Source organism: Meriones unguiculatus, chromosome 1 (genome assembly GCF_030254825.1).
Source record: "Meriones unguiculatus strain TT.TT164.6M chromosome 1, Bangor_MerUng_6.1, whole genome shotgun sequence".
Taxonomy (NCBI): Eukaryota; Metazoa; Chordata; class Mammalia; order Rodentia; family Muridae; genus Meriones; species Meriones unguiculatus.
The window spans coordinates 114,284,422-114,297,208 of NC_083349.1; the positions used below are offsets into that span (position 1 = coordinate 114,284,422).

General features: G+C 41.3%; 1 protein-coding gene across 3 annotated transcripts in view; it reads left to right on the plus strand.

Moving 5' to 3' along the window:
- Ldah (lipid droplet associated hydrolase) overlaps positions 1–12,787 on the plus strand; it is a 76,850-nt gene that overhangs the window by 19,341 nt on the left and 44,722 nt on the right. For all 3 annotated transcript variants that reach the window (XM_060365620.1, XM_060365612.1, XM_060365624.1), the window contains exon 4: positions 12,238–12,407. In XM_060365620.1, coding sequence (XP_060221603.1) covers positions 12,238–12,407 — 170 coding nt within the window. The remainder of the gene's footprint in view (positions 1–12,237; positions 12,408–12,787) is intronic.

Sequence of the window (12,787 nt, forward strand, 5' to 3'; positions counted from 1 at the left end):
TTTTAGATGCAGTGACCTATTTTTATTCATTTTTAAAATAAATATTGTATTTTTCAAATTAAAATCATATGGGCCTGTTATGTAAAAATTAGACAATACTGTCTAATACATACTGCCTGTCTGCAGTGCTGTTTTTTAATTTAAAATTGGAAAAGAATATTATAAATTATAATCCTCTGTTTTAATTCTGATCAAAAGTTGTTAACTTCAAAACAAGTAAATATTGCCACATTAGCATTGAGAGAAGAGATTCCATAGTATTTAATACTGAGTTCAGTAACCTAGGTATCTCGCCCAGATTGAATTAAGCATGTGCGAACTATCCAGTAGTGGGCGTATCTTCAGTTGTTTGGTTTTTCATTGTTGTTGTTTTTATTAGCCCTTTGTAAAAATGTAATGGTGAACTGTGTATCTTAAACCTGAGTGATATACTTGCTTTTTTTTCAATAAGTATACTTCTCAACATTTATTTATTGCTTACTACTATTCAGAAATTTTAGTTGGCAAATGTTGATGTGCCAAGAGAAAGATCCAATGTAGAATTCTTCCAAAATCAGTAGTAGACTTCATCTGTGACGTGTGGGACTTGGGATCTCCCCCTCCTGTCTTCACAACCAAAAGAAAAAGAAAAAACTTAAATGATCCAAAACCCAGTGATTTTTCTTAGCTATGTCAGACGCTCAGGGAGAGATGGCAACACTGAAAGAATAGCTCACTTTAGAGAACTTAGGAAAGTCGTACGCCAGTGGAGCACATGGAGGTGAAATGTACACTATTTTAAAGGTGAAATGAAATTCTCAGGGGGCTTCCGGCACGACCGTAAATGTTCCCTCCAGGACCTCCACTACAGTTCTTTAACAGTGTCATGGCTTGGGTTTTAGTTTTGTTGCTGCTTCGTTTTGTGGTTTCTTTTTTGTTTTGTTTTGTTTAGATTTATTTTATGTGTGTGGCGTTTTGTCTGGGTGTATGTATGTATGTATACCATGTGCATGCTTAGTTCTTAAGGAGTTCAGAAGAGTTGGGAATTAAAGTTACAGATGGTTGTGAGCCACAGTGTGGGGAGTGGGAGTTGAACCCAGATCCCCTGTAAGAGCAACAAGTACTCTTAACCTCTGAGCCATCTCTCTAGCCCTGTTTGTTTATGTTTTAAAGCAGGGTCTCACTAAATAGCTCAAGCTGTCCTTAAATTTGCAACCCTTCTGTCTCTTCTCCTCTAGTTGTGGGACTGTGGGAGTGTACCAATGCCATTTATAGTTTAGATTTTAAATGTCCCCAAAATGTTCTTCCACTAAGGGATTGGTCTCCAGTGCAGCAGTTTTCAGAGGTAGGGTAGGGCTTTTGGTAGATCTATGCCAAGAGGGCTCTGACCTCATGAATGAAATATTCCATTTAGGAATTCATAATTTAATGGGATCTTGGGAGGTGGTAAACCTTTTTGGAGTAAGTAGTTCATTGGGATCATGACCTTCGAGGACATTTTCTTTTTCTTTTCTTTTTTCTTTTTTTTTTCTTCCTCCCTCGTCCCCAGAAAACCAGCAGCTTTGCTTTATCACTCGTTGCCTATATAATCTGATCCCCAGATACCCAAAACAATAGGGCCAGAGAGTTGTTGGTTGAGACCTCTAAACCATTAGCCAATCTCAGTGAGTACTTTGTCATGGCAGTAAAGCTGACACCGTGATTATCTGGGAATATCCTCCAGGGTCTTCCTAGGGAGGGTTCTGGGATGGGGGTATCATTTTGCATCTTTCCCAAAGAATTCTCAATAGCAAAGGCCTACTCTCCAAGGGATGAAACCCTCCCAGACTGTGTCTAACCAAGGGAAGGGTGCCTTCTTGCTTTCAAAATAATTTGAAAACCTTTTGTTATGACCACAGCACAGAATCTCAAGCCCTCTGAGACTGATACTAATTATAAGATTGTAGAGTGCTTCCCTCTCATATTTTACCACTATGTCAATCAGCTTCGAATATAGCAAAGGGGTATATGTACTTCAAGACACAGGATTTATTAAGAAGGTCTTAGAGAAAACCAGCAGCAAGAAGGGAGAAAAAAGATATGGAGAAAATCAAAGCCTCTAACAGATATTAAGTGTAGCTCAGTTCCTGGCCACCGTAATATAAAGCTTCATGCCAAGGATCTATTTATTTACTTCAGTTCCTGGTACGGGTACATCTTGTCCAACTTTAGTCAAAAAAGTTACAAGGCTTTGTAAAAGGCAAGAGAAAAGCAGTAAGTCTGAACAGATTGTGGCTCATAACTGAACTCAGACGTGCCTGTTGCTGACTTCTAGATTATCAGATAGAGCATTTAAAATAAATTTGACAATTAAAATAATATTGAGATTCTAATGAAAATATAATATACTACAAAAGATTGGAAATCAAAGTTGACAGTTGGAAACATTTTAAGAAAGAATCAAAAGAAAGTACTAGAAAATGCTGCAAAAAAAATGATTTTAATTAGCTAGCCATTAGACCTAATGCAGGTAAGGAAAGGATCTATCAATTTGAAAATAGATCAGTAGAAACTTCCCAAACTGAAATTCATATAGAAAAAAAAATAATGTTCTTAAAGAACAGACTATCACAGAATTATGGGCAGTTTCAAAGGTATGACATCTCCATAATTAGAACACTGTAGAATGCTGGTTGGTTGTGGCACCTGCCTTTAATCCCAGATCCCAGCTCTTGTGAGGCAGAGGCAGTCGGATCTTTGTGAGTTCAAGGCCAACCTGGTCTACCGAGTGAATTCAGACAACCAACCTCCTCACTCCCCAAGGGAGGAGCAGTGCTGCAGGCCACAGAGGAGGACTTTGCAGCCAGTCCTGAAGATACCTGATAAAACAGGGTCAGATGAAAGGGGAGGAGGTCCTCCCCAATCAGTGGACTTGGAAAGGGGCAGGGAGGAGATGAGGGAGGGAGGGTGGGATTGGAAGGGAATGAGGGAGCGGGATACAGCTGGGATACAGAGTTAATAAAATGTAACTAATAATAAAAATTTTTTAAATAAATTAATTTAAAAAAGAAACCCTGTCTTAAAAAACAAACAACAAAAACTATTATGTAATATACCTGACTAAAGGTAAAGAGATACACTGTCACTTAAATTGAGCTGACATTAAGTACTGCAAATTCTAGGGTAACCACTAAAAAAAATTTTTTTTAAAGAAATATAGCTTCTATGACAAAAAGAAAATGGGATGACTAAATATACGCAGTTAAAACTAGAAAAAGTATGAGAGAAGGGCAAAGAAAAAAAAATGCATCATAATTGAAAGCACTTAGGGTTGCTGAAATGGTAGCCCAGCAGTTAAGAGGACTTTTGCAAAAGACCCAAGTTGAGCCCCTCCCAATCACATGTAACTCCAGCTCCAGAGAATCCAACACACTTTTCTAGACTCCCCAGGCATCTGCACTCACATGCACATTCCTACACAGAGACACTCACATGTACATACAATTAAAAATTAAATAGAAAATTTTAAAAGCACTTTTAAAATTGTGTATGATCATTTATCTAATTGTATTAGTAGTCAGTTTGACTATGAATACTTTAAAGGGTAGTTCCTCAGAGTAGATAAAACTAAGTTCCAAACCTGCCACAGAGGTCCTCTGAAAGCCTCTGCCCTGCAGACTATCAAAGCAGATGCTGAGACTTATGGCCAACTGTTGGGCAGAGTGCATGAAATCAAGATGTGGAAAATAGTAAAAGCTGGAGAGGACGGGAAACCCACAAGGAGAGCAACAGAACCAGAAAATTTGAACACAGCGGTCTTCCTAGAGACTCATACTCCAACCAAGGACTATTCATGGAGATAACCTAGAACCACTGCACAGATGTAGCACATAGCAGTTCAGTGCCCAAGTGGGTTGCATAGTAATGGGAAGAGGGACTGTCTCTGACATAATCTGATTGGCCTGCTCTTTGATCACCTCCCCCTGAGGTGGGAGCAGCCTTACCAGGCCACAGAAGATGACAATGCAGCCACTCCTGATGTGATCTGATTGACTAAGATCAGAAGGAAGGAGAAGAGGACCTCCCCAATCAGTGGACTTGGGGAGGGGCATGCGTGAAGAAGGGGGAGGGAGGGGCTTATGGGGGGATACAAAGTGAATAAAGTGTAATTAATAAAAAAATAAAAAATAAAAAAATCCAACTATCTGCTGTCTACAAGAAACTCTTAAATATAAGTGATGAGTGGAGCCCTAGTGAAAATTAATTGTTGTCCATTCCCTTTGCTCAAACTTCTGAGTGATGATAGCTGTCATGTCTTATTCCTACATCCTTGAAGAGAGAAGGCATATAATATGAAGAGAATTCTTAGTTATAGCAACAGCAGCTGTCACAATAGTCCCCCAGAGTTGTACTATAATCAGAAGCAAATAAACAGAATGTGAATAGCAACTTTGAAATTGAAAACAGACGTGAAGTATGATCCAAGGTCAGGGTTCTCAAACTTTGACATGTATCAAAGTCACCCGATTAAAAGGAAGTGCCCACCCCATGAGTCACTGATTCAGTAGATATGGAGCACCACTTGAGAATCTGTACTTCTCACAAGTTCCCAGAAGCACTCATTCATGCCACTGGCCCTAGGACCACATCTTTGATACCTTGGCAATGGATTTTTCCCTACTTAGTAAAGCACTAGTGCACAAACCAGTGGAAAGTGTCTCTTGTGAGTAAGAATTTATAGGAAACCTATCTAATTCGTGTTTTAAACTGAAACTTGCTTATATATAACCCAAGTGCTTACTGTTTGGACTGCTTCTATAATAACTTAGCAAGTACACTGAACTCTTTGCTACCTAATGAGAACAGTGCCATCTAGAGGCATTAGCCCAGAGGGCCAGTAGACAGAGTAGAGGTGTGGAAGAGCAGTTTATCATCACTGAGGGTTTACTGATCACTGACTAGACAATGGTGTGTAATGCTGCCAGAGAATTACATAGAACTAGAGGTGCTCATCTCCACTTTCTGAGATGGCTATTTCCATCTGTACTCTGAGTGTCCCACAAGTTCTATGAGGCTGAGTGTAGCCTGGGGCCTTACCAGTCTATATTACCATAGTAGGTGGGTTAGTGCAGGCAGGACAGTTACATCATTCTCCATCCAAGATTATCATCCCAAGCACAGGTGGCCTGACATGCAGAGTATAGTTTGAAAAATATATAATGACCAAAAAAAAAGCTATGGCAGCACATCAAAGGTTGGCAGCACGTTTTGCTTCGCATTAGACCGTGTTAAGATTATGAACAGTTGGAAATAATACTCTGGTTGCAGCACATTGACAGAGTCATAAAGTGGATATAACAGCAGAGCAGATGTTCTCTGATACCACGAAGAGATGATTCCAGAAAAGCTGAAAAGAAACGTTAACAGATTGGGAGTTTAAATTGTGTTCTGGCTTTGACTTACTAGGATAGCTTACTCGACGTCAAATTTATTATCAACTACTTCAAGTCTTGTTCAAACACATAAAACACCAGCTAAGAATTATACTGGTTTAGCTTTAGCAGATGAAAACATTACCTTAAATTTTTATAGTCTTTCCGTTAATGATGAATTTGGCTCATGCATTTGTAAAAAAACAAAACCACACCCAATAATCCTCCAGCTAGAGAGAGAGAGATTTCTCAGTAGAGTTCTTTTCCCAGAACACAGAGTAGGAGAAGACTTTTGAGGAAAGAGACACCCAAAGGTGGGGACAGTTGGGCTGTTGCTCACGGCCTTTCCAAGTTAAAAGTGCAGAGCTGGAGGAGAATCCGGATACCGAGCACATTGTTCGAGTCCTGAGGTGGATCAGAGGCTAGGGAGCCTCATTCAGGCTTCAGGTCTTTAAATGAGAGGTGCTCAGCAAGTAAATGCAATGGAAATATCCCCAAGTCAGAGGAAAACAGAGACCTGAGCTCTAGAAAATTCTGGTAACAAGCTTTTCAGAAAAGAGGCCCTCAGGACAAGCCACATGCTTATCAGTGTCTAGATATTAGGTCTGAAAACCCAGCATCTTCCCAAATACATTTAGTAGTCTCTGATGTGCTAGGGGTTGTTGGCAGGGCAGCAGCCACCCTGGATCCCGCAGCCAAGCATGCTGCTTCTTTCTGTGCAGTCTACATGCACGCCCTTGTGTGATATCCCGTGTTCTGCTCAATTCAAAATGACTGTTTTTTTCTATAATTAATTTATTTACATCCTGATCCCAGCTCCCTCCCTTCTCTCCTCCCAGTCTCACCCTTATACTCCAACTCCTCCTGCCTTTTCTTCAAAGAAGGGGTGGCTCCCACCATGGGCACCAACCCACCTTAGCACATCAAGTTGCATCAGGACTAAGCTCATTCTCTTCACCCGAGGCTTGACAGGATAGCCCAGCTATGGGAAAGGGATCCAAAGGGAAGCAACAGAGCCAGAGACACCATCCCCCTGCTCCAACTGTTAGGGGACCCACATGATGACCAAGCTGTACATCTGCTACATGTGTGTAAGGGGCCCAAGTCCAGCCCATGCGTGCTCTTTGGTTGGTGGTTCAGTCTCTGTAAGTCCCCATGAGCCTAGGTTAGTTGACTCTATGGTTCTTATGGTGTCCTCTACCCCTCCTGCTCTCTCAGTTCTTACCCCCAACTCTTCCACAAGCCTTCCCAAGCTTGGCCAATTGTTTAGCTGTGGGTCTCTGCATCTGTTTCTATCAGCTTCTGGGTGAAGTCCCTCAGAAGGCAGTGTGCTATGCTCCTTTCTGCAAGCATAGCAGAGTATCATTAATAATGTCAGGGGTTGCTCCCTCCTTTGGGGTGGATCTCAAGTAGGGCCAGTCATTGCTTGGTCACTCAATCTCTGCTCCTTCTCTGTCCCTGCACAGAGTAGGCAAGACAACTTTTAAGTCAAAGGTTTTGTTGGTGTCCCCCTCCCACCACTGGAAGTCCTGCCTGGCTACAGGAGATGGCCACTTCAGCCTCCTTATCTCCCAATGTTAGAGGTCTCTCATAGCTAGGGTCACCCCATAGACTCTCAGAAACCTCCCCTGTCCCAGGTTTCTGCTCATCCCAGAGATGTACCCCACAGATTTCCATTCTCTCTCCAGCCCTCTCACCCCCTCTCCTACCCAGTTCCCTCTCTCCATCTACTAAGAAATCTGGGACACTATGAAAAGACCAAACCTGAGAATAGTAAGACTAGAAGGAAGAAGATTCCCAGCTCCAAGGACCAGAAAATATTTTCAACAAAATCTTAGAAGAAAACTTTCCCAAGCTAAAGAAAGAGATGCGTATAAGCAAACAAAGAAACTTACAGAACACCAAATAGATTGGACCAGAAAAGACAATTCTCCTGACACGTAATAATCAAAACACTAAATATACAGAAAAAAAAAAAAAGAATACTACAAGTAACAAGGTGAAAAGGCCAAGTACTATATAAAAGCAGACCTATCAAAATTACACCTACTTCTCAGTAGAGACTCTAAGAGACCACAGATGTCAGCCCCGACTACTATACCCAGCAAAACTTTTAATCACTATAGATGGAAGAAACAAAGATATGAACTAAAACCAAATCTAAACAGGGTCTCTCCATAGACCCAGACCTAAAGAAGATACTAGAAGGATGACTTTCTTTTCCAACCATTTTGTTCCATTTCTCCCTATAGTCAGTAATAGCCTTCAGACTTATTAGACATACAATATAGGATAAACATACTAAAATCTGTACACCTATAGAAGCTAAGCAAGAAGGAGGACCCTGAGTAAAAAGCTCAGTCCTCACTCAGAAAGGTAAACAGGATGGACATCAGAAGAGGGAGAAAACAGGGAACAGGAAAGAATCCTACCACAAAGGGCCTCTGAAAAACTACCCAGCAGGGTAGTAAAGAAAATGCTGAGACTCAAAGCCAAACTTTGGGCAGAGTACAGGGAATCTTATGAAAGAAGGGGGAGATAGAAAGACCTGGAGGGGACAGAAGCTCCACAAGGAGAGCAACAGAACCAAAATATCTGGGCCCAGGGGTCTTTTCTGAGACTGCTACTCCAAACAAGGACCATGCATGAAGATAACCTAGAATACCTGCACAGATGTAGCCCATGGCAGTTCAGTCTCTGAGTGAGGTCCCTAATAATGGGAATAGGAACTATCTCTGACATGAACTCAGTGGCCTGCTCTTTGAGCACCTTTCCCTGAGGGGGGAGCAGCCCTACCAAGCCACACAGGAAGACAATGCAGCCAGTCCTAATGAGACCTGATAGGCTAGGGTAAGAGGGAAGGGGAGGAGGACCTCCCCTATCAGTAGACTGGGAGAGGGCCATGGGAAGAGAAAAGGGAGGAAGGGTAGAATTGGGAGGAAATGAGGGAGTAGGCTACAGCTGGGATACAAAGTGAATAAACTGTAATTAATTAAAAATAAGTAAATTTAAAAAAAAAAGAAAGAATAGCCTTCGGACTTACCATTTCCAAATACTACACTTTGTGCCTCTTGCTTTTATTTACTATTTATAGCATTTTGTTCTTCCTGCATTTTCCACCTGTTCCCTATATTTATTGCATTGAAAGCCTTAGTAGACCTTTCATGTGGAAAGCATACTTTAATGACTTTTGATTATACCATCTGTTTGGAGAATAATAATTAAAATTATTTTATAAGACATTCTTGGGGTTTATGGGTTTTTATTTGTTTTAAAAAAGGTAGCATTTGTAAATAGTTGTAAATGCTCATCTGCATCCCTTCAGTGTGTCAAACACTTTCAGAGCTGGCAGAGTCTCACTAATCTTTACACCCAAGGAGCATACAGAACACAGAGAGCTAGGAACAGATGATCCCAACCTGTGAGAGCGTCCTTTCATCTCAGTATAAACCTAGAGATTAGTGAAAGGGAAGTCATTTGGCTGTCTGAATGAAGGAAGCATAAAACATTAGGGGGTCACAGATCTTACCCAGCTGCTTCTCTGATCTTTAGCATGAACCCACAAAGTCCTTTGGGATTTCTGTGTCCCAGCTGAGTAACAAGGAAGTGACTTTTTTCTGTAAAATAGCAGTAAGATACCTGGGGACTGCATGTCAAAAGTTCTCCTTTTTTCAAACCTAAAGTTCAACATTCATGCTTTTTTTTTTTAACAGTTCACATTCTATTACTAAATAATGGCTAGCGTTGCCATACTCATTTTAATATTATAAATAAAATAATACACAAAAAGTATTTTTTACATTCCATCTCTGGTTCTACTTTCATGAATTTAGAGTAAAATTTTAATGGCCTTTGAGATTTTTTATTATAATATACATGTATGATGAACATTGTTTTTAAAAGTTCATCTAAGGAATAAATGGTTTACTCATCTTGCTCAAAGAATTTCAAGTATGGAGTTCTGGTTTCAGCCTTTTTATTTCTTCATGCAAGGTGTTTGATTAAAATTATTAGACTGTCATCTGGAGTAACGGTGGGGCAAGATGGAAGAATCCCGCATATGAAAATTCCTGTGTGAGATATGAAAGGTTACCGTCTGCATTCCGTCCAACACACAACACTAACTCTCATCTTCTGGCCACTGAAACAGTATTTATAAATACTGTTTGGGTGAAATACATAGTTAAACTTATGCATTTAATCTGTAGCTAAACATACATTATGGACATATAGGGAAGTATGTATAGATTGTTATGTTCCTATTCAAACATGTAGCCAAACATATACTTCTACAGTAGTGTTCTTGTAATAGTTCTCTTGAGTAAGTTGAAGAAGGGTACAGTGCTTCTTTGAGCACAAAGAACCACTGCTGCTCTGAGGTACTTCTTGAGGGCTTCAGATTTATATTTTTAATCTGTTGGGGGTGGGGTGGTTGAGGAAATGGCTCCATGGCTAAATGCTTGTAGCGGAAGCCTGAGAACCAGAGTTTGGAACCCTAGGACCCCATGTAAAAGCCAAGTGGGTATGACGGCCCTACTGGAATCCCAGCAAGCAGAAGGCAGAGACAGGCTTCCCAGGGCATGCTGGCTAGCCAAACCAATCAAAACAGCAAGCTATAGGTTCAGTAGAAACCCTGCCTCAATATATAAGGTTGAGAGCAATCAAGAAAGACACTCACCATCAACTTCAAGCCTCCACAAGCATGTGCACACGTGTGCACTCACACACGTAAACATATATACCACATATACATGTACATACGCAAAATAAATAAAACCTATTATTACCTCTTCCTAGACCATAATCTCCTTAAAGGAAAGTGTAGTTTTGTTGTTTTAATTCTTTTTTTATATAATACATCCCTACTGCAGCTTCCCCTCCTTTTAGTCCTCTCAGTACCGTTCCCCACCTCTCTTCTCCCCCATCCCATCTCTCCCAGAAAAAAGCAGGCCTCCCAGGGACATCAACTCAACACACAAGATACTATAAGACTAGGCACAAACCCTCACATCAAGGCTAAGCAAGGCAACCCAGTAGGAGGAAAAGGGTTCCAAGAGCAGGCAAAAGAGTCAGAGCCAGCCCAGTTCCTCTATCTGTAATTCCCCCTCAAAACCGCAAGCCAACAACTATAACATATATGCAAAGGACTTAGCGCAGACCCATGCAGGCTCTGTGACAACCGCTAAAGTCCCCTTGAGCCCTACTTAGTTGATTGCACTGAGCATGCTTTCATGGTATCTTTAACCCTTCTGGTTTCCACAATTCCTCCTCCTCCTCCTCTTTCTCAGGGTTTCCAGGCTCTGAGGAGAGGGATCAGGTGGAGACCACTAACCTGGGATCTCTCCACCTAATGTTTGGCTGTGGGTCTCTCTGCACTGCCTCCCAGCAGCTGCCAGAGGGAGCCTCTCTGATGATGACTGGACTAGGCACCAATCTATGAAAATAGCAGAGCATCATTAGGCATATTCCTTCTTTCTTCCTTCCTTCCTTTCTTCCTTCCTTCCTTCCTTCCTTCCTTCCTTTCTTTCTTTCTTTCTTTTTTCCTTCCTTCTTTTCTTTCTTTTCTTTTTTCTTTGACCACTTGTGTTTGGTTCTACCATAGGTCTCTGGTCATCCAGGCAGTTTTGGACATGGGCTCACTCTCATGCATGGGCCTCAAATTAGACCAACTGTTGGTTGACCATTCCCACACATTCCGCGCCACCGTTACCCCAGCACATCTTGCATGCAGGACAGATTTTTAAGTCGAAGTTTTTATGGATGGGTTGATGTCCTAGTCCACCACTGGAAACCTTGCCTGGTCATAGAAGATGGACTGTTCAGGCTCTGTATCCTCCATTACTAGGCATCCTTACTAGGGGCACCCTGATAGATTCCAGGGAGACTCCACTGCACGACTATTCCACATCACTCCTCAAATGCCCTCCAGTTCCAATCACCTCTCCCCGTATTCTTTCTCTAGCCCTCCCCACCCCATCTGATCCCTCCTGTTCCTATCCCCAGTCTACCCACAAGATCTATTCCATTTCCTCTTCCCAGGTAGATCCATACATCTCCCCTTAACACCCCCCGCCTTGTTACTTAGCCTTGCTGGGTCTGTGGGCTATGGCATGTTTATCATTTACTTAACAGCTAATATCCACTTATAAGTGAATGCATAGCATGTTTTTCTGAGTCAGAGAGATTAAGCAAGTGTAGCTTTTAATTAGGTCCTGAAGACTGTAGAAAAAGAGTTGGGACAAAAAGGAAGGCTATTTCAGGTCACGACTGTATGAGTTAACATTTAGGTTTCTACTTAAGTCTTTAAGTTCTTTAAATATAAACAGATTATTTAACATAGTCAGGCGGTAGCATATGTTTTCTTAGTTCACTGGATATGAGTCAGCTTAACCCAGTGGTTCCCGAGGTGTAATCCTAGAATCCGCATATCTGCATTTCCTGGAAACTCAGAAAGGAAAATTCTTGGACCTCTACCCAGACCTACTATGTCAGAAACTTTGGTGTCAGGGCCCAGCTATCTGTTTCAACAGACCTTCCGAGTATTCTGTTACATGATCAGGTTTGAGAACTCCTGGCCTTAAATAGCAGTAGTTCATGGGATAGTTGACAGTCTATGGGCTTTGAGAACAGACCTGCACTTGAATCTCACCTCCTCTAGTTCATAGGTCTGTGGCTGTCAGTCTGTTTCATAATGTCTGAGCGTTGAGATGTCTCAGACAATGCTTCCTTTCCGGTTGATTGGTAAGGGTTGATTTCTGCAATAAGCTAATCCTGTAGCTAGTGTACTATCGGCTTAATAAGCTTATTCACTTATTAATTAAAGCATGTTTACACTTTTGCTTTTTAGATTCAAGTGCTCAAGAAATTGAGGACATCTATGGTCTGAATGGTCAAATAGAGCACAAAATAGCTTTCCTGAGAGCTCATGTGCCAAAGGACATAAAGCTCATACTCATTGGCCATTCCATAGGTAGCTATATTGCTCTTCACATCATGAAGCGTGCCCCCGAGCTGCCTGTAAGTACACCTTAGCAGGTGACTGTGAGTACCTCATTGTAGATGCGCAAAAATTGTCAGCTTGCCATTGCTTTCTTGTACAGCAGAGGGAGGAATGCATGATGGCCACCTTTGTCCTTATCTATTACCAAAGATGTATGTTTAAGAAATACTCATAATGTTCCAGTGAATGATGGTAAGAAAGAGATTTTTCTCAGTGAATGTCATTGAATCTAGGATCATCTGGAATGCTGATTTATGCTTAACTTACCATCTTTTATGAAGCAATCTTTAAGAGCAGTTACTGAGAACGGCATGGAAAGGACTTGTTTTGAAAATATCCATAGGCTGGAGAGATGGCTCAGTGGTTAAGAGCACTGACTGCTCTTCTAAAGGAGCTA